The sequence below is a fragment of the Anser cygnoides genome, chromosome 13 (assembly GCF_040182565.1).
Source record: "Anser cygnoides isolate HZ-2024a breed goose chromosome 13, Taihu_goose_T2T_genome, whole genome shotgun sequence".
Classification (NCBI taxonomy): Eukaryota; Metazoa; Chordata; class Aves; order Anseriformes; family Anatidae; genus Anser; species Anser cygnoides.
Genome location: NC_089885.1, coordinates 12,767,122 through 12,788,259, shown reverse-complemented (window position 1 = coordinate 12,788,259; position 21,138 = coordinate 12,767,122). Strand labels below are relative to the sequence as shown.

The 21,138-nt window shown below is 39.3% G+C and overlaps 1 protein-coding gene and 1 long non-coding RNA gene across 7 annotated transcripts in view; one reads left to right on the top strand and one right to left on the bottom strand.

Moving 5' to 3' along the window:
• SLC6A14 (solute carrier family 6 member 14) overlaps positions 1–21,138 on the bottom strand; it is a 46,374-nt gene that overhangs the window by 23,062 nt on the left and 2,174 nt on the right. Inside the window, exon 1 of one of the 4 annotated variants that reach the window (XM_067005314.1) lies at positions 19,340–20,916. The exons of 1 other annotated variant lie outside the window; for it this stretch is intronic. In XM_067005314.1, coding sequence (XP_066861415.1) covers positions 19,340–19,429 — 90 coding nt within the window. In that variant the 5' untranslated portion in view covers positions 19,430–20,916. Of the gene's footprint in view, positions 1–7,009; positions 7,307–17,742; positions 17,782–19,339; positions 20,917–21,138 lie in introns of those variants that run through there. 2 more of the 4 variants (XM_067005313.1, XM_013183395.3) reach the window with 2 other exon arrangements.
• On the top strand, positions 7,696–16,585 carry LOC106037470 (uncharacterized). Of its 3 annotated transcripts, none has more exons than XR_001208055.3 (4): positions 7,706–7,822; positions 9,035–9,074; positions 9,776–9,921; positions 16,396–16,585. It is a non-coding gene; the product is annotated as an uncharacterized lncRNA (long non-coding RNA). The 3 variants fall into 3 exon arrangements; XR_001208054.3 differs by lacking the exon at positions 16,396–16,585 and adding an exon at positions 10,950–11,165; XR_007169216.2 differs by lacking the exon at positions 9,035–9,074 and having other exon boundaries at positions 7,696–7,822; positions 16,396–16,550.

The window sequence follows — 21,138 nt, the reverse complement described above, 5'->3', positions numbered from 1 at the left end:
AATGTTGTGGATTTCTGCTCTGCAGATTTTGTAAAAGTAGTAGCGTACGTGATGCCAACAACCTGCTTCCACCAGGTTACAGTTACTCTGCAGTGTAAAGCATGCCCACTTCTACAAGTATTTTATCCAGGGGATGAAAATATACACTCTAGTTTCCTTACCTCAGAACTGCAGAGGTTAATTTTTATATGTATATATATAATGTGTTACATTTTTGACTATGATTTTTTTTCCCCCTCAAAGAACCTGCATTTTCGTAGCTGGTTTTAATATTTGAACAAAAATATATATGTGTGTATAAATATATATATATATATATAACAAAGATATTTTTCCTTCAAGATGGGGCAATTGCCAACAGAAGATGTTGGCACTCATCCAGACAGTTTTCTTCAGTCACAGGTTTCTTTATGTAACATTGGTCTGGCAACCCTGTAATGTCCCATACTCCTCATTACAAGCTTCTCCTTGGCTGGCAAGAGAGGGGGAAAAGTTTGCACAGGAGTGCAAGAATACAAAGTAAGAAAATGGGCTGACATCCTTTTCACGTAATGAAACAAGACACAGTAAGCGTGACTTATGCACCTGGCAGAGAACACCAGGGCACATCCTAGCAACAGTGACTGCTGTAAAAAGGGATTGAGTAGCCCCTGAAAAGCTGAAATATAATCTATGATTGATAGCAAATACTGATCCAGAGAAAACTAGCTGTGAAAAATGCCCTGATTTACAGTCAAAATCTTGTTGTGATGCCTCTACTCTGTTCAAATTCTTGTTGCCAATGTCTGTCTTTGGACTTTTTTTTTACAAACAGTTGTAAAAACTGAATGAGGTAACTAGATTTGTTGTCTGTGACAAGGAAGTCTCCAGGACTCTTCCATACAGAACTGAGCAAATAAAACTGTTTTTAGGACCATGTAAATAGGCTATGGAGATTTGTTGCTGAGTTCTGGTAGCCAGTAAGAAGTTAAAAGTAGTAACAAGCACCAGAGTTTACAGAATGTCTACTTTAAAGACTGTGGGCACAGAGATTACATTTGTTCTCATACATACTCTTTTACACTAGCCTCTTATACCAACATAAGTAGGAATAATTTTATATTATAGCAGCCTGAGGTATATAGTTAAAATACAATGTATTTTCAAGCTATTAAAAGGAGACAACCTGTATTGATTAAATAATCTAGTCTTTAGATGTTTTAATTTTTATTAAAGGTTCTGTCTTAGTGACAATCAGGAAACATGATTGTTTTCCTAACAACAAAATGTAGTGCCAGGAGGCCTGGAAACATCCTGGGAAACTTTACTCCATTACTCCATCTGATTCCAAGTATATCTGAGCTGATATTCCAAGAATTAGTAAAACACTCCAGCAACAACTTTTTAAAGTAGTTTGTGTAATGTGAGCATGCTGTTCACTGTGAGAAAGCAGAACTATGCTGAGCACACTTTGTGCCCATTAATAAAGGATATTGAAATAATGTGTGGAATTTCCAATGTCCAGAGACATAATGCCTTGAATGCTGTTGTTTTACATTAGAGAAGGATTACAGAATGACACCCATTAGAAAAACTAGCTGGGCAGAAACACTTCAAAAATAACTATTGCAGTATGGAAAAATTAGATTCATTTAAAACAATAATGCTTTAGTGTACATTTTCAATTAAAAATTAAAAATTGATTATTAATGTGCAGAATGTAAGATTTTATGTTTAGTTGTTGTAGTTTGAGGAATTAGATTAATCCTAGGCGACTCTTGCTGTACAGATTTTTTAAGATAGTGTTTCATTTAAAGCCACTCTAGTAAAAGACATCAGCCGTTCTAGTAAAAGACATCAACCAAACCGTAATGTTACCAGCACTCTTTCCAGATATGTTTGTTATGCTGTCAGCAAACATTCAGTTTTGCGAAGACATGCCAGTCTTATTTATACAAGATTTTGTGTATAGGAGGCAGTCTCGTAAGGCATGACTTAGTTACATGAAAATTTGCTTTCTGCTCTGGAATGAGGTTTTTTTGTTTGTTTGTTTGTTTGTTTTTTTGCGTGTATGTGGGGCGGGGGGATTGGTTGGTTGGTTGGTTGGTTTTGGTTTTGCTTGTGTGTTTGTGAAACAGGCTGCCCAGAGAGGCTGTGGAGTCTCCTTCTCTGGAAACATTCAAAACCCACCTGGACGCATTCCTGTGTGACCTGATCTAGGTGTTTCTGTTCTGGCAGGGGGATTGGACCAGATGATCTTTCAAGGTCCCTTCCAATCTCTAACATTCTGTGATTCTGTGATTCTGTGTTTGGTTGTTTGGCTTTTTGCTGTTGCTATTTGTTTGTTCGTTTGTTTTTTGTTCCCCAGAAAATGAGCTTTCATGTTGGAGTGTAATTCCAAAGAGAATTAATTGTTCGGCATGTGATTTGGTCACTTCTAGCCTGATACACATGTATGGAACTAAAGCATGACATTACCTGAATCTTCTTAGAGTGTAAATCATGGTTTCCTTCTTCACCAAGACACTGAAGAAGGGCCCCAGGTACACATGCAGCATAATATGACACTAATACTAAACTGGACACTGGTATTAGAAGAGTCAACGCATGAATCCTTCTAGCAAGGGGCTGGCTTTGTCTTTCATGTTTCACTGCTTCTCATTTCTTGGCTCTTTGCTCCTATATAGTGTTGCTTTACAGGTTAAATTACACAGTTTTGTGTCCAAACTTGTTTAACTAGTATCCTTCCTTGCAAGAATGGGGGCAGGGGAGAAGAGGAAACACTGCTGGTAGAGTGTTTGAGATGAGATGATGTGGGTTGCATTTACCCACATGTTTAACTGATGGGAAGACAGTCGTGTTTTTCATTTATATTCAAATGACGTGCACTTGGGGCTTAATCTTGTGCGTCAGTAACTGGCTGAGACACTAAACTAGATGTTTCAATTTATTAACTTCAGGAAGTTTACAAGGAGGTTGATGGTGTTGTGAAACATTTTCCTGTCACTGACTAAAAGACTATTGATTATACCAGTTCCATTAAAAAATTCTGATAAATTTATTTTATTGTGTCCTAATAAATTAGGCTTTCCAGTTTTCATTGGCTCACTTAGCAAAGAATACACTTCCTCTGTGGGCATGCATTGGTTGTTAAAGCGGATGTGGATGAGAGAAAACTGAATCCTAGAGTAGATTTCAATCTCTCACATTGGCATACAGATTTACCACTATGCGGGTAGGTGTTTATATAAATATTTAGAACCGGTTCTTCCTTGTTTGCCTAAATCAAGGCCAGATAACATATCCAATAGTTTGAATATTTCAAGCAATATATGTAATGGCATGGACATGTGCTTTAGTCCTTTCACTTAGAAAGATAAAGATTGCAAACACAAGAATGCTATCGCCACGTGGCACTCTGAGAAAGGTCAGGTGTTTCAAAGGCACACTAAGGTCACAAACAATAAAATATACTGCAAATAGATAACTTGGTATCTTTGCTCCAAGATATTATGGATATTTACCAGCTTGGCGCTTGTATCTTCTTTACCAAAAGAAACTATTAAGCATTCTTATTACAGACTCAGAGCAAGAAGAAAAATAATAATAATAAAAAAATTATAGACTTTTTAGAGTGCTTATAATAGATAGTCTGAAAGGGTTTATCCTAATCAGTTTATTTAATAGGAAGGGTTACTGCAGTGTCCGAAGACCCAAAGCAGGAGTCTTGGGAAGGATAGATCTGGGACCCGCTGTGTACAGTAGTGTCATCCCATTTTCTCCTTAAAATGATCAAAACTCAGTTTAGCCCATTGTTTTCCCCCGTTACTCCAAATAGAGCACTGTTCCACAACGTTCAAAGGTGAAGACACCTCTGAAGATCTAACATACGTTTTAGCAACTGCTGTTGTGCTCAATTAGCTTTCTTTTCCTTCTTTGTTATCCTCAGCCCATGTCTTTCCTCCCATCTTTCCTTTCACCCTGTCTGTTGAGACCTATCGTATCTTCTGTCAGTCTTTGATATTCCTAAGATAAATAAACCAAATTCTTAAGAGTCACATCTCAGTTCCTCTGGTAATTCTGACATCCCTTCTCTGCAAATCTTCCAGTCTGAATTAGGCTTCTTTGAAAGTGGGTAAGCACAGGCAGAGACAAAGGGAGGGGAGGACAAGTATGCAACCTTTGAGGACAATCTAAGCATCATGTTTACATGAGAGCCCAAACAGATGAGGCACATTCTTCAGCCATTTGAAAAGCTGTTGATCTCAGCAGGGTGATAAAGCAGAGCCAGCAAGTCTAAAGTTTTGTCACCTTAGTACATTTATTTATTAAGGCAATTCTTTGGTTAATGTTTGAAGGTAGTTTCCCAGAGGAGACAAAACAAACTAAACTATATTTGCAGAAGATTAAGTCATATTAGTTAGTTTTATAGTAAGAAAAGAGTCTAGGAGGAAGTCGCTGGAGATGGGAAACATTTGTGTTAAACAGCAAATTCATTAGAAGTGAATGTCTAAAGGACAAAAGAATTCTAAAATACAACATAGAGCTTGAGCGTTTCCAAAAAAAAAATAAATGCTAAAACATATAAAACTTTTTGAAATTTTTGATATTTTTCTTTTCAAAACATTTTTAAATCGTTGAACTAAGAAATACATTGTTTAGGATCACAGAATAACTTCAACTGGAAGGTACCTCTAGTCCAGCCTCCTGCCTCTGAGGAGAATGGACTCCTCTTCCCAGGAAACAGAATAGGATAAAATAATACTGAGATGTTTTTTTCATGAGATGTTATGGAAATCCTTGGCTTTCTGCATTTTTAAAATGCTGTGCTAAGGAGAAATTCAGTCAGATGTCAGTTTTATGAGGCACAGGAGATATCTAGAGCTAGCAAGATGGTTACAGAAAGGGACAAATGTTCTGGGTTTATACAGGTCATCCCATCAACCCTTCCTCTAACTTTTATTAGAATCATAGAATCATAGAATATCCCAAGTTGGGAGGGACCCACAAGGATCATCGAGTCCAATTCCTGACTCCACACAGGTCTACCTAAAAAATCAGACCATGTGACTGAGAGCATAGTCCAAATGCTTCTTAAACTCCGACAGGCTTGGTGCCATGACTACTTCCCTGGGGAGCCTGTTCCAGTGCGCGACAGCCCTCGCAGTGAAGTACCTCTTCCTCATATCCAGCCTGAACCTCCCCTGTCACTGGTTGACTCCATTCCCCCGGGCCCTGTTACACTAATTTTTGTACTAAGATCTTATAAAACATTGTTCTGTGTTACTGGGACACTCACTCATTTACTGCCGTTTACTTACAGATGATACGACCAAACCTTTGAGAACAGAAATGTTTTTTTTCACACAGGGAAGAAATAAAACAGACAACTGCAAATCCTTTCACAATGCACACCCTGTGTATGTTTCTTCAATGTTCCTTTTTGCCAGAAATCCTGCTGTTTCAAGGTCTCTAAATGTAGGATTGTGTAGTCTGATCCAAAGGGAAAACAAAAGGATGCAAGTAAATGAAGTGAACATCTACAGTTGCAATATCATTATATCACTGGAGAGGATGGAGATCCAGGCTGTAGTGATAACTCAGATATTGCTTATCTACCCCTTCTGCTGAGACTGATTTTTCCTTTGAGAGCTAGCCAAGAGAAATAGGTTATTCTGATCTCAGACTGAAACAAAACAGTTGGATATATCCTGTCTTAATATTGTTACAACAAACATTTCTACAGAAAGTCCTGAGATCAAATTTAATGAATACTAGTAGTAATACAAGTAAGATTCCTGAAAAAGAGAGATTCATGCTCAGTGATTAAAAACCAACACCAAATCAAAAGCCTTTTGGAGATGAGAAAAACAAACAGCAGTGTAATAGAAAATTAAGCTTCTAATACTATAAAATCATTTAAAGTTATGGAAAGTTATAGAAAACAAAAACAAAAAAAAAAAACAACAAACAAACGAAAAACACTACAAGGCTTTGACATCCATAGAGAAGCAATTAAACTGAAACAGGCAGATAAAAGGTACAAATGTTTCTGAAGCCTGGAGATGGAGCTTGGATATAATATAGCAGTTCACAAGCTCAGCTGGAGGAAAGCAGCATATAGGTCATCTCTTCATGTCCATGGAATGCAAATTCTTGCCAGATTAACACCAGGAAAATATAAGATATTCTGGAAAAAAAATCCTCCTAATTTTTTTCTACTGAGATTACATTTGAGAGGACATTGGAAGCTGAAGACTTGACAGAGCCATGAAAATAAGAAATCACAGCAACTGTTAGCTCCACATGCACCTTTGCCTGTATCCCATGCCTAGGCAATATGGCAGGTCTTTCACAAAAACAACAGTCTGGTGATGATACTGTGAAACCCCACAATAATGAAACAATAAAGCTCCATGATATCATCCAAACAGGTGCAGTTGCCCCTCTGCAACTGTTTATGAGTCAATCTCCTGTATCCTCACTGGATTTAAATCTATTTCAAAAGCTCTTTTGTGAGATTGCAATATGAAATTTCTCACTTTTATTGAAATCTGCCAGCCTCTAAGATTGTTGACCACACTTATTTTGTGTTATAAATGAAGAAGAATTTACAGATGCAGTAGATAAGGTGTGCTTGTGTGTGTGTGTTAGCTATTTCCCTTTCTCTCTTCAGCCCAATCCTTGTGCATCTATTCCTGTTCCTTCCAGTTTGGACTGACTGATATGTAACCCAGACACCACTTAACCAACATACACAATACCTGAGCCATATACAATCACAACAGAAATTCCAGTTTCACAGCAGGATGGTGAGAAAGAGACAAAGTTCATGCTTAATTGTGGAAGGAAGATAACAAGTGTAACTTGTTTGTTTGACTAACACTACCTTAATTCCCCACCCCTTTAATGAGATGCCAAGCTTAGCTTGTGTACATGCAAAGCTGAAACGAAGACGAGGCTTGGAGCCTATGTCAGTCACACTGGTCACACTCAAGATGACCTCTAAGCCATTCATATAAATACCTACTTCTTCCTCGTCCAGAAGCTTTTCTTCTCGTCTTTTTCTCTCGCGGTAGCCTTGGACTTTTCCCTCTCTCCAAACTTTACAACCAAAACTCCACTTCGTACAGCAGCTAAGTGCGGCCATTTCTGTTTGTCACGCCTTGCACTGACAGGAGGCTTCATGCAAATTACCCATTGTCACCCACGGCCACACCTCATTGTGCCAAGGCTGCAAGAGAATTCTCACTGCTTGGCACAGCACCCTTCACCCTTGTACCTCCCTCTTACCTTTTTATCCTTACATTGTTAAATTTAATGATGGCATTTAAGAATTTGCACTTGTTTTTTTTTTTTTTTGTCTGTTTGGTCTCCCAGGTGTTTCAGTTTTTCAGGAAGACAATACATCTCATAGCTCTTTGCTATGAAAATTCCTTCTTTTCTTTGGGGCATGGTGCAAACGTGGTTGTCCAAAGATAGCAGACTCCCTCTTCAGCGATGTGTTAGGGCAGAGCTTTTGCCAGACTACATCCGGGGAAATTCAGTGCTTACATAATGATAACCTCTTCTTCTAGAGCAGTGCCTCTCGGCCAGGGCAGGCACAGGTGTTATGCCTACATGTACCTCAGTGGTCACCCCTGGGCAAGGAGAGTGGCTGGGTGCCCGTAGCTGGGCAAGCAGAATGTCCTCGGGGTGTGATGCTGGTTGCTAGGAGCTGCAGCATGACGATTCCATCCCCTGTCACTGCCTTCCCCATGACAATTATTTTCTGCAGAGGGATTACTTGTGTTTACTGTTGCTAAAGAAATCAAGCTGATCTAACAGTACTGAAACACAACAGGTTGGTTTTCCTGATGATGGGACCAGTCTTTCTCCTTGACCAAGTTTTCAAAATTCAGTGATAACTTGGAGAACTCTTTCCTGGACATCTGACTCGAAGTATATTGTATTAAGTGTGGGCTAAGTGTGCCCTCTCCCAGAGAAGGGCAACTGGTCAAGTGCTGGCAATGGTGTCTCTTTGCTCTAGCAAGTGGCTTTTTCACTGGTATTTGAGAATAAGGCAGCTTATTAAATAGCAACATTTCAGTATTAGAAATCCCATGTATATGGTTTGGTTGTGTCTATGAATAAGAGCCAGTGTCTAGATAAAATGCTACTACAGTTTAAAACTCATTAGGATCAACCCACAGCAAAACACTTCTTTGTAAATATTTTATTATTCCTGTCTCTCTTCAGCTCTTTTTATGACAAAACACATGCATAAAAACAGAGGTGAAGTCTCACTCAAAAAATAAAAAATTTTGTTAAAATAACTTTTTTTTTTCTTCTTTCTTTTTAGAGGAAAGATACAGATAGCAATTTTGGCCAAAGTTAGTAGTCAAAGGACATACATAGATTTTGCAGGACAACATGATGATTTAATTCTTGTACTCATTCAAAATGAAAAAAAATATAATACATTTACTTATCTTAGTATTTTATTTTCTGTCATTATAGCTGCTTTGCACATCCTCTTCCTTAGTTTCTCTTTTTAAAAAGCTCAAAAAAAAAAAAAATCCATGTCTAGTATGCTTTCTGTGGCTTAAACTAGATCAGAAAGGAAATGTCAGAGTTGTTCTAATTCTTTGTTAAACTACACCATCATCTGTCAGATGCAATGCCTAACAGATGGAGCAGCTCTTCTCTTTTTTATTTGCAGTGACATTCAGATCAAAAGATTTCTGTATGAACAAAGAGAGCAGCAGGCCAGGTGGGGAATCAGAATCCAAAAGGCTACTTAAAATTCGTTTTGCCTCCCAAATGGGACGCAGTATGTTCCTATGGTAGTTGCCAAAACAATCAAATTTTTATATATGCATATTTATTTAATATATATTTATATATTTTTTATATATTTTCACAGAAACTACTACATGGAACCTAAGAAGCCTTGCTAATTGTTTTTAAGGTTGCATTTGCTTCCTGCCATATAAGCCATAGCTTTTAGGATGTAAACTGGAAGACTAATTTCTTTTTTTTTTTTTTTTCCCAATTATATTCCTGACACTGCCAGCAAGTCTTGAACACATGAAAACTTAAAAGTCTCCACCCCTGTAAGTCCACTCTGAGCTAAATGATTGTGTTTCTCCAAAGCTGTGGTTTTGTTTGGTCACATCAGACCTTAACCCTGCTGAGAGCTTTGTGCTCTCAGGTGGGAGGAGATGGCATCCAACATCCCAGACACACTTCTGGCCCTTGCTCCATCGTGCATGTCCTCTGAAACTCAATACAGCCTCCAGCACTCCTGTCCACCCTCCATCAACGGCCATCTCCCCCCCAGACACCGTGGAGTTAAAATACTCAGAAATGAAGGAACTGAGGAGGGATGCTTCATTAGAAACAGCAACTTCACTGTGCCACCCAGATCTGTTTATTCTAGCTTGCCAACCCACAGAACAAAAGATAATCCACACAGGAAGGCATTAAATGCGTGCAGTGCATCTCCTGCTGAGTCCCTGCTTTGTTTTTTACCACTCTGTTTCTCTGTTCACACCGTGCTGTGAGATCGTGGCAGGTGGAAATGTGGGAGGCTCTAAAACCTGACTTGGAGCTGTGTAAAGAGGCAACTCCCAGATACTATCAATTGTTTGGCTATGTTTTTTTTTTTTTTCTGGCCGATTTGTTTGAAAGGTGTGAAGGTTTTTTAAACTTTCCTTAAGGTTACTTCCATTGAGGAAGGTAATTTATTTACATACAAGTGGTTTGAGTTTAGACACAAATATAACCCAAGATAACCTTTCTTTCTCTGTTTTAGCCAAAAGGAGTTTACTCAAAGCCTTTATCAAGCCCTCTCCTCCCATATACTTGAGACCAGAGAGACTACATAAAAGGATTAGTGTGTAGTCCCACCTGTGGCAGTCACAGAGTAAAGGCCAACTGCTCAAAAGTTCAAGAAAGCAGGTAAGTTATCATACCACAAAGGTCTACGTGTCATGCCAACAAAGCCTTGTAAACCACGCACACACAGCATGGGAGCCTTTGAAGCAAAAACCAGGAAACAAGATTGAGTCTGACACTGCAATGAGAGGAAATCCCCAAACTCGGTAAAGGAAAACATTCTGTACTGTTGGCTGCAAGTTTTTGTTGTACAACTCTGTTCCTGAAGGCCATCCTTGCATACCAGTAAAACCACAAATGGGATGCAGAAGAGCTAGCTCTGTCCCAGCTTTGGGCACAAAAGGCAGCTCTGGGCCCTTCAGGTCTCTATTTAAGCCTCTGATGTAGCTGTGGATGACAGGGGCTGTGACAGGCTCTACACTGTCCTGTTTGGTACTGGTGGTGATCTTGGACAGGGAGAGTTTCCAAACCTCTTTTTCTAAGGCATAAAGAGTCCTGGAGACACTGGTCCTAACCCTTCTGCTCATGGAGGTGCTGAGGTTTAACATGAAAATTTCTTTTTTCAAATAGTTTTTTATGAAGATTCAATGTATGAAAGTATCAAACTCACTAACTTTCTCCTAGCTTAGAAAACCCTGTGTGTTTATGGAAACCACGCACACACAGTTGATAATCTGTTGATTTAAGTAAGGTAGGACTTCACCTATTGTTTGGGTCTTTCTTGTAACTTCCTTCTCTGCGGATAAGAGCAATCTCTTGTGTTGGTTAACACAAGCAATCTATCTCACAACTGCAAATCAATCTCTCCTTGCACTCCCTCCAGCATCTTCCTCTCCCTGCCCAGCACTGCCCCTAAAACTGCAGTGTTCTTTCATAAGTGCCAGCAGAGGGGTTCAACCATTTTTTGCTTTCAGTTTCGTCTCCTCTTACTGCTCTTCCTAGAAAGGTTGTGTATCAAAAAATAATGTGTTCAAAATCATACTGAATATGAGAGACCCTAGAAGTCACTTGCATTAGAATACAGATGTTACTGAAGCTTCCTTTTCTCATTTGCTGTCTGCCTGGGCTTTGCTGTTTGGATGCCTTCGCAGCGGGTGAGCAGAAGCTGGACTGGACAACAGCTGGCCCCAGAGAGTGGCGAGAAGTGGACACCTAGTAGAGGAGGTTTAATATCTGGCATGAAATGCTCCTTATCTTGGCCTTGGAGAAGTAACCTCCTTTCTTTGCAGATCCCTTATTTGCATCAATAGCCACTGGAGAAACGTGCATGGAAAAGTACTCACACCATTGACTTAAAAAGTCCTACCATAGCATGGTGACAACCAAAGCACATGAGCATGTAGTGATACACTGTTCACATCAGGCAGAGAACACATTTTTTGTGTTTGTGCTGCTGAAGAAATTTGGACAGCAGGAATGGGTTCACCACAGAAACATAAGGAGACCTTAAAACTATCTAGTAGTGCTCGGTGTCAGCTCATGCAGGAGCAGTACCCACTCTTGTACTATATTTCATCACCTTCACTGTGGCATCTGGGTCAGGGTTGGTATCAGTCTCAATCTTGTTTTATTAAATGTAACAACATCAGATACACTTTAATTATTTGCTCTTTTAGTTATGTTTCTGCTTCTGATGTTGCTTTTTTTTTCTGCTGTAGGTATTTGGAGTGAAAACATTAAATGAACTTCAAGTGAACTTAAGTCAATGTAATATAATCAAAGAGTTTATCTGAAGTACTATAAAAATGATATGAGATCACACACTACTGAGAGCAGATTGTGTAAACAAGAAGAAATGTCTTATACAAGCTGCTAAAGAATTCTTAATCGGGAAGTTTTATTGCTGTCTAGTTTAGATGGTCATTAATCTCACTGTTAGTTACAAATTTCCCAAATTTTATTCCATTGGATTCTCAAGATATAGGCTTTCTGACTGGGATGGTGTCTGACAGCAACACTATCAAAAATAAACCTCTGAGGCAGAAGACCTTGACTGTATCATGAGGTATATGGAGGTCAGCCTCATTTGCCAGGTACAACTCAGTATGGGCCTGGGATCTAAAAACGCATTAGCTCCGCCTTCCTGGCACATCTTGACTTCTGTACTCAGTTTCTGTACTGGCTTTCAGAACAGATATCAGGACTATAACTCAAGGTAAATTTTGGATTTGAAAATTGTTCTTGAGACTGTGTATAGAGGAAAGACTATAAGCTCCCTTACTGTTTGAAGGGCTGAAAAGTTACGGGAGAGCCAGTTTATCTGACCAACAACTGGGAAACAAGGTTAAGTCCCAAAGTGGAGCCACTGGACAAATTCAGAATCAGGGTTATGAACCACAACCCAGAGCTTGAATTTGAGATCCAATCTGTTTTAGGCAAAATACTGTGACCTTTCATAGAATATGTTAAATAGATTAGAAATCTGGTAAGGAATCATATTTGATCAAGAATATTGTATGAAACAATGCACACAGTTATGGGCAGAAAACAGTTTAAAACAAAACGAGACAATCATTATGGATTGTTTAAAGTTCAGTATCGACTGAAGAAACTGTTATTGTGTGGAGACTTTTATTTGGCTTTTGGCAAGGAAATACTTCTAAAGGTCACAGAAGATTACAGAATAAAGGCCAAAGCTGGGGAGAGAGCAAGGTGAGGGTGTCCAGGAAATAAATGAGGAAAAGACTAGAAATAATATTCAGGTTAAAGCTATTCATTCCCTTATGAACTGGAATTCCACAGTGTAGTAATAACCCGACTTGAATGAGTGGAAATGACTTAAGAGCCAGGGAACAGCAAACAAAAGTACACATCAGGGCACTGCAAACAGAACTGGCACTGCAGGATCAGGATTTCATCACTCCAGGAAAAGACAGCCCTAGTGTTCCCACGGGGAATACCAAAACAGTTGCTCTTGCCCTTGAGGCACATGACTGAACCCAAGGCAATTGCAGAGGACAAGTGCTATAAAGAATGACCTGTGAAGAACTGATCATCTGCTCTCACTGTAAGGGGCATGGGCAGCTCTCAGTAATGCCATGCCCACAGTAGTTTCAAGAGAGAATTCAGAACTACTCTAAAAACAACTCTGAAAAAGACAGTTGCCAAACTAAATCCTCTGAACTAGATGTTTTAATTGCTTCATAACTTTATCTTTGTTTTTACCACACTGCTATGAAAAGCTGTGGCTCTTTTCATTAAAGAGTGCCTCCAGTTCTATGTTCCTATATAAATTATTTGCTTTACAATATTAGAAATGATGAAACAAACAAGCAAAAACACATCATCATTGTGGTTCTTGCAGTTGCTGTCATAACTGACTGGAATTTTTTTTTGTTTGTTTGTTTTTATTACATTGTAAAATCAGGTGAAATAAATGGAACTAGTGGCAGTTTCATTTTTCTCATGGCTTATAGTGCATTCTTACATTTTCGTAAACAAAGACCATATGGCTTGCTAGACAGAACATCAAACGTGAAACTAAGAACACCCATTCTGAGTCTGACACAACACACTGCTGGCCAATTTCCATCTTCTTTCTGCACCTACAGCTGTCAGTGAACCTGTAGGAGGCTGGCATATGCCTGGAATGCAGACACACAGCTTGAGAGAGCAATTTCATCGTTCTGTTTCCTCATATGTAAAACAGGGAGGACATGACCAAGCTATGTATCTAACCTAAGGTTATCCTTCCATAGCATTAAGTAGAGCAGAGCAACTCAAAACCTTGCACCTGTTTGATTTATCAGTAGGACTGGTAGAGTATTAACGTTTATGTGTGGTTATTCCAAAAAGCTGCATATATAGGTATGTGTGTACTTCAGACCTGATAACTGATGTGCCTAAAGACAAGCAGAGCCCAGAGCCTTTGCTACGTCTGTTTCAGGGTATGAATGCAGTGGGGAAAGAGGCAGTGGCTTTTCCATTGTACAACCAAGAGCTACAACTCCTTAACCTTCCTCTTCCCATCATCCACCAGCAAATCTGCCCTAAAATTTGTATTTTCAACCCCAGAATTTAATCCCCAGACCTGGTCAGCTGTGGGATACTGGCAACGCAGAACATTATCAGAAAGCAAAGCTTAACTCTCTGTCAGCTTGCTCTCTGATGCTTGCTCAAGGATCACACTGGGGGCAGAATGAGCAAGACCATGTACAAGGGGAATGTCCATCTCTGCAGCTCTTCAAGACAATGAAGCTGAACTTCTGGCAGCCTCTCAGAAGCTGACAGCAGACCCAGACTAGAGTGGGGAGGGCTACTAGTAACAGGTGATTCTGTTTAATCTCTCATTAAATTATCATGATACTGGCAGGTAACATGCTATTAAGTCTTAGGACAGTGTAGGCTCTGAGGGCTATATTTGGGTGTGGGAGGGTGTTGTTTTTCTCTCTCCCAAAACTCATAAGCACATTCCGTTGCTACAGTGACCTCACTGAAAGGGTGGAGGAAGGAGAGGTGGATTTCACCTCTAGATAAAGGTGTTTCTGCTGAAACTGAAAGTAAAGGTGAGACTGGGTTTTCCTCCTTCTTTCCAGGCCCATGACCTACCATATTTACCCCCTCTCAGGAATTCCCCTTGGTCCTGCACTTCAGGAAAGTTAAAACCCCACAGCCTGCCTGTCTTGGTGACTGTGGTACACATTATCACAGTGTGCACTGAGACTTGCATAGCAATCTACCCATTATAATACAACAGCGAGAAGAACATGGACAACTTCACTTCTGCATAGGAAAGTTTTTCCCTTAAAGGCTTCTACACTCGGACTTCTCAACTGATAAGCACTCTTGGGACCTTTTTTGGCTTGCACATAGCTGTAGTTTGGAAAAAATGTTCCCACTCATCTGGGTCTGGTCCAGGTATCACAGGCAGTCTGATCAGAATGGGCTTTCCTAATGCCTGGACTGGTGAGCACAGCTCTTGTTAGCTGGCTCTGGACACCTCCCAGTTGGGCATGGCACAGCAGCCAGGCATGGACAGCTGAGTGCCACCCCTTCCAGACTGCTTTGAGCAGATCTCACCACTCAACAGCCCAAGGCAGATGCCAGACTTACAGTCCTTTGCTCTGGTGTTACTCTGTGCTCCAGCTGGACCGTTCCAAGATAGCTGTGCTCCAGAAGAGCAACAAAATTGTTGCCCGACAGGCAGAGTCTCAGGACTGTATGAGACAAAGCATCCAAAGAACTGGAATAAAGCCATGAACCTGCTGGATGCCAGATCAAAACCAAATACTGAGCAGTCCCTCTCCCTCCATCCATCCAAAGATAAACACAACAGCAGCCTTTCCCCCAACCCCCTCCCAGCTGCTCCCAACAACAGTTTCTTTCTTGCCATCTAAACAAGTGACAGTAAAATGTCCAATATGCCGCCTGGTGGGAGAAAGAATAAAGCACTGACACTGACTGTGTGGGACGGTGTCCTAAAATACATTGCTGAGAACTAGAGAAATGCTTGTTCAGAGGATTAAGCCCCGCAGCAAAAAGGTTAGAGGATTACACTGGAGCAACACTTGACGACTTCTTCAGGAAGTACATTATAGATTTTTCATGGCATAGTTTTTGGGAGTAGTTTTTTCTCTGCAATCTCTACAGGGACCTAGGGGAACATTTACAGAGTTACACCTACACAAATAATTGCTTTTTATGACTCACACAAGAAGTTCAGACTGTTGTGAAAAAGGAGCATACCCATTAAAAGCTACTAGATCAAAATTCTTGGACAGATACCAACAGTTTTCCTACATCAGGCAACAATAAAAAATAACGTAGGAAGACAATTGCCAGGAGCATCCCAGCACTACCCTGGTCATTTGTATAATGGGATTTGAGGGAAGGAAGACAAGGTTAACAAATTTGGAACAAATACAAGGCAAACAACCAACACTTGGGTCCTGCCATTTGTAACTTGCTGCATTACTAGATCAATATCAGCCAGCAAAACATGTATTCTATCAGAAGAAAAACAGAAATAAAATTTAACCAGTTCTACTGAAACCAAGGAATATCAGGAGGAAGAATGTAGTCATGGCACAGGAGACAAATGACAAGATCAAACACAAAATCTAACCTCTGCTCTGAGGAATGCAGTGCTAAAGCTCTGTAAGAGCTGTAAGCCAGATAGGAAGATGCATGAGTAGAGATGGCCAGAGATTTGCAAAATAGAAAAGGTAAGCTTTAAAAAAAAAAAAAAAAAAAAGAACTGATGAGATCATTGCTAACAATGATGACTAACTCCATCCCTACTCAGGGCAAGGAACAGTCAGGTTCACCTCTGAAATGCTGACTTGAGAGCTTTTAAAATCCAGCTTCAATAGGCTTGTGGAAAAGCAAAGGGTGAAAAAGAAAAAGCAAAGCAAAGATTTGGGTGCTGTTGTCTTTCATCAGGAGTTATTGCAGTGAATGAGACTGATGGGTGGCACCAGATTTCTCAATATTAACTTTTCTTTTTGTTGGAAATCATAAAAAACCACAACTGTTATGAAATCTGCAATTTGTGTGTGTTTGATCCCCGTGTAATTTTTATTTGTATTATTTCTTCAGGTTTGGAAAGATAAGACATTAATACTATTGGAATGTTGAAGCTTATCAGAAAAGCTCTGGAGTATTCCTTCACTTCTTGTCTTCTGAGTGTTTAAGAACATTTCCTCGATTGCACAAGACAGAAAATACCAGAGGACTCTGCAGGCAGAAGCTAGCACTCTGAAAGGAAAGGTTGCTGCTGATAAATCTGCCAGGTGTTACGTATTTACTCAAGGAATCATTTTGCTTCATATAGAAGAGGGTTAAAGATACAGCGTAAAGGCATGGCAAATTTGTTGTTTGTGACTGTACATATTGAAAGGAGGACTTCACTATTTAACTCAGCCTTGCAGCCCAGAAATTCCCCAAAGTGGGTATTGCTCATTGCAATGAACACATTGTCAAACACACTGTTTTTAAGCTCTGATTATAGTGTATTATTCCTGGACAGTGTTCTGGAAGGGGCCATGAAGATACAGTCTGCTGCTGACTTCAAGTAAAGTTAATGAAAAAAAAAAACACTTCCTACCAAATATATCATCACCAGCAAAGAATGTATTATGTACCTGAAAGGATACATAAGGGTCTACAAAGAACAATTACAAAACACCAGTCTCCTATAGCTCATTTGGTCTTGACTTTCATAGGACATTTTTTAGGATTCATATATAGAAAGAGGTAGAAAACTGCTGATTGAGTTCAACCACAGGAACTGGCTGAAGCAAAAATTATTGTGTGAGATTCCTTTGCAGGAGACAAGCATAGGCTAATATAAATATCCTTCCTGTATTCAGATCTTGGAATTTCAGATAGGTATAGAGAAAAAAAAAACAAAAAAAAAAACTCCTAAGCTTACATCACATTACCCTACATGAACTGTACTATTCATAAACATAGGGCATATCTAACAGAACACCTGGAAAAGACTTGATATGAACCAGATACCTAGGAGGCATAAAAGCCAAGCAAAGGAGTTAAATTATGACTAACTTATATTCCAGCAAATAGAAAACAAATGGCTTTGCTCTGAAATTAATTTAGTACTCACATAGGGTGCCAGACTGAATTAGAGCTTATAATGAAATATGTAAGAGGCCTGGAAGTGCCACAGGAAACTGCCACAAGCATTTTCAAAACATTTGAAATATTTCATTTAGGTATAAAGTAACATTCATATTTGTTGAGTTAGTCACACTGAGTTTTCTAAATGTGTTTTTCTCCAAAGTTATGCAACTTTTGTTTTTTTTAAATTATTATTTTTGCTATTCCCATCTGGTCTGGAAAACAACAATTTATACCTGCAGCAAAATTCCTCAAACACAGGTCAAAGCTGATTTCATCAGTGCATAGTCTTCGGTGGAATCTTACCTTGTCTTCTGTTTTATCCTTCATTTCTATGTAGATTTTTTTTTTTTTAGATGACAGGTAAACCAGAATTTTGTTACAGAATCTTGTTACAGGTAGGCAAAAAAAAATGAAACTGACCATACTGGCACTACATGACCCTGGAACTCTAATATGGGCAACATCTGATGACTTGTGTAGTCCGAGGCTAGCATTCTCTGTTCTTGGAGACACTGCTGAAACAAAGCCCTGATGTGTGTAGGGAATATTTGTAGGGAGAAGGTATTTTCAGGATACTGCTTGAATACAATAAAATGTGATTGCAGGTATTGAGATTACACTGCACATACTATACAGTAAATTCTCTTTGAAAGTAAGGGTGTCACTGGAAGCCTGCCTAAACACTTAAAGCATGCAAGATCAATATTTAACAGAGACACCGGATACATGTCTTAGGGAGCTATTCATGTCATCTATATTAGTCATCCAAATGACATTAAGCACAGGCAGCTAGGAGCCCAATTTCCTTGTGCAGACAGTGCAGGAAAACTTAAGTATGTCCAGTTGAAAACAAAGAAACATTAATTCAAAAAAACATAAACTTAGACCCTTCTCCAACCATACCAACAGCTTTAGGCTCCCTTAAAAGCCAATATAGACAGAGGGAAATTTGTCTGTGTAAGACAAACTGCTGTGGATCCCTTTTCACTGCTGAAAAAAAAAGGAAGCCAAAGATTCTGCAGTGCTGGTGGTATCTCTGCACATAGATGAGAACAATCCACAGGGATTTTCTGCAGCGCACTAGCAGGTGGTCTGGCACCAGCAATTACCTTTTATGAACATTTTGGTTCAATCACACTTCACCTCTCACTCAGCTTTGATATTGTTCTGTGGGGTCATGGAGTTTTCACAAATACGTCAGTAAAGTTACCAGGTAGAGTAGAAATGGTTTTCTTCTGAGTGCCACAGTGAACTTTCAGTAACTTACAAACTGCCAAATCTGACTATTTTTACGATGAGCATGAGATCCACGCCAAAAATAGACATGTTAATTTTTTTAAAGCACAGCTGGTTGTAATCTGATTTTCAATGTCCAACTGTCTTTCTCTTTTTAAAAAATAAATAACATTATTAGTGCACTGAAGTTGTTTTCATACCTTCCAGTTTTCTACTGCAGCAGGCTGTAATTAGTCACTAGGTGGCCTCTTTCTTCTTTTGAAGAAATCTGATATATCATTATATGAACTAAGGACATAACAAGGAAAAAGAAAAGAAAAAAAAAAGCATATCTACAGAACTTTGTTCAGTAGGGTTTTAAGATCATTGCTGCAAAATAGTCTATTGTTTCCTAACTGGAATGTATTTACTGTAAATCAATAAGGAACTGAATATCTTGGCTAGCAGCCTGGGCCTTGAACAATGTTTCATCCACACAGCAACCTCCAAGAAGGTACACATAGTATGTTATTCCTTAAAAACAGATAAAAACAATACCATTTCATCCAACTAACAGATATCAGAGTGTACAGAAAGGAAGAGCTTATGAAGATAGAATTGTTGCTCTTCTCTACCCTGCTTAGGTTTTCCCAGATAATATCCAAAACCACAATCAGAGCCTCACCTCTCCCTTTGAACCAAGCTCCTGCTTGGTGTGTCCTCTTGCTGCCAAGTGGATTGCAAAAGCAGAGAATTGTGATAAGTCATGGAGCATTTAAGAGACTTTCATGGATGGTAAAATTCTAATGGGACTGAGGTTTCTAAAATAGAGACTAGCACATAATAGTTTAATGGGAGTGTTCAGCTTTCTTGAAGACACTAATGAGGAACTAAGGCATTGCCTAGAGCAAGAGAGCAATCTGGCAAAATAGCTTCAGGACAGGGGTTCTTAATTTGCCTTTCAGTATTTCCCAACCACAGAAAGCACAATCACTTTCTTGCAAAATCACTGTGCTTTTGCAGAATGAACTTTGTGCTAAACAAATGCTTGCAAGCACGTTCAGTCTTTAGAGCAGTATGTGCTGTTATGTGAGATTACATGAGGAAATAAAGCATGTTTTGCCATGGTGTGGCAACTTCCTCCATCCACAGAAATTAGATGAATTTGTTTACAGAGGAGGCAAATATTCCATGGACAGACACCCCTGTGAAGAGGAAAACAGATAGTGACTTCTCTTAGTCACAGCATGAAGGAGAACACTCAGCTCTCTCTTTGCCCTGTTGCAGTTTCTCTGGCTTAGCTCCACGGTTTCTTTTGAGTATTTTTCTGCTTGAACCAGTGACAGCGAGGGTTGTAGACCTCAAAGAAACTGAAAACAGATTTCCTCTATGTGCTTTCTTTAAATATTTTCTCTGTAAACCACTTGGATACACAAAGGGGGCAAGGGCAAAGAAAATGCTCTGTACGGCAACTGTAGATGTTAACAGTTAGTTTTACACTACTTCTTTATGAGCTATTCAGACATGATGTTAAATGTTACGGAGTTTACTTTGCTGTTATATTTTAAGCTGGTCTAACCTGCATACCTGCAGTAATATTAAGGCAAAGATTATAGAACAAACACAGGTAGCAACATGAACACAGCAAAGATTTACGACAGGGTCCACAGTAGGGGGGAGCTCTGGGAACAACCCCTCATTCTTCATGTGTCTCCAACCACGTCTAGTGTGGTTCACCAGGCCACGTGTTACCAGTGTCCCAATGTACCAGAACAAGTTCTTGGTACTGTCACCTGCTCTGCGACCCATGGAAAACATGTGAACATTCTTCAGTACTGCCTCTGAACATTCATAGGCATTTAAGAAGCCCTCATGTTGAATCCATCCTGTTCATTCCACATGAATGAATCTCAGCAGAAGAGCCTCTGATAAGAAGATAGTTTTGTTGTAGGACGGATCCATGTTGGACTCTCAGCTGAAGGAATAAACATTCCTGACTTCTCTGGGTAATTTCTTTTTCGGGTGTTCCAGTGCATAAAAGAAAGATAACTTTGCAGTCTTTCAGGGGATAAGGATCAAAATAAAATCAGATGAAAGACTGCCAAATCCTGGGCGGACAGCCAGTGATGTCCATGGGGCTTTCTCCAGTTAATATAGTACATTTAGTATCATACTCTAAAGTCTTTTTTCCAGACATGTCCTTGAAAATAACTCCCTTATGTTGTATCATTTCTTTGCTAGACAGCAGTATATTATCTTAGATTTGAAAGAAAAACAAATCTTTTTATTAGTCAACATGTTGATTATAGTAAGATTTCTATACATTCTTAATCAGACTTTTGTCAAACGTATTTACTTTGAATAGCATATTGAATAACACATGGAGGAATCCTCTTCCAAAGAAGTACAAGCACTTTGAAGAACAAATCCTGTACAACATACTTATCTAAAAGGAGGCCATTAATACAGTAAAACAAGGACATT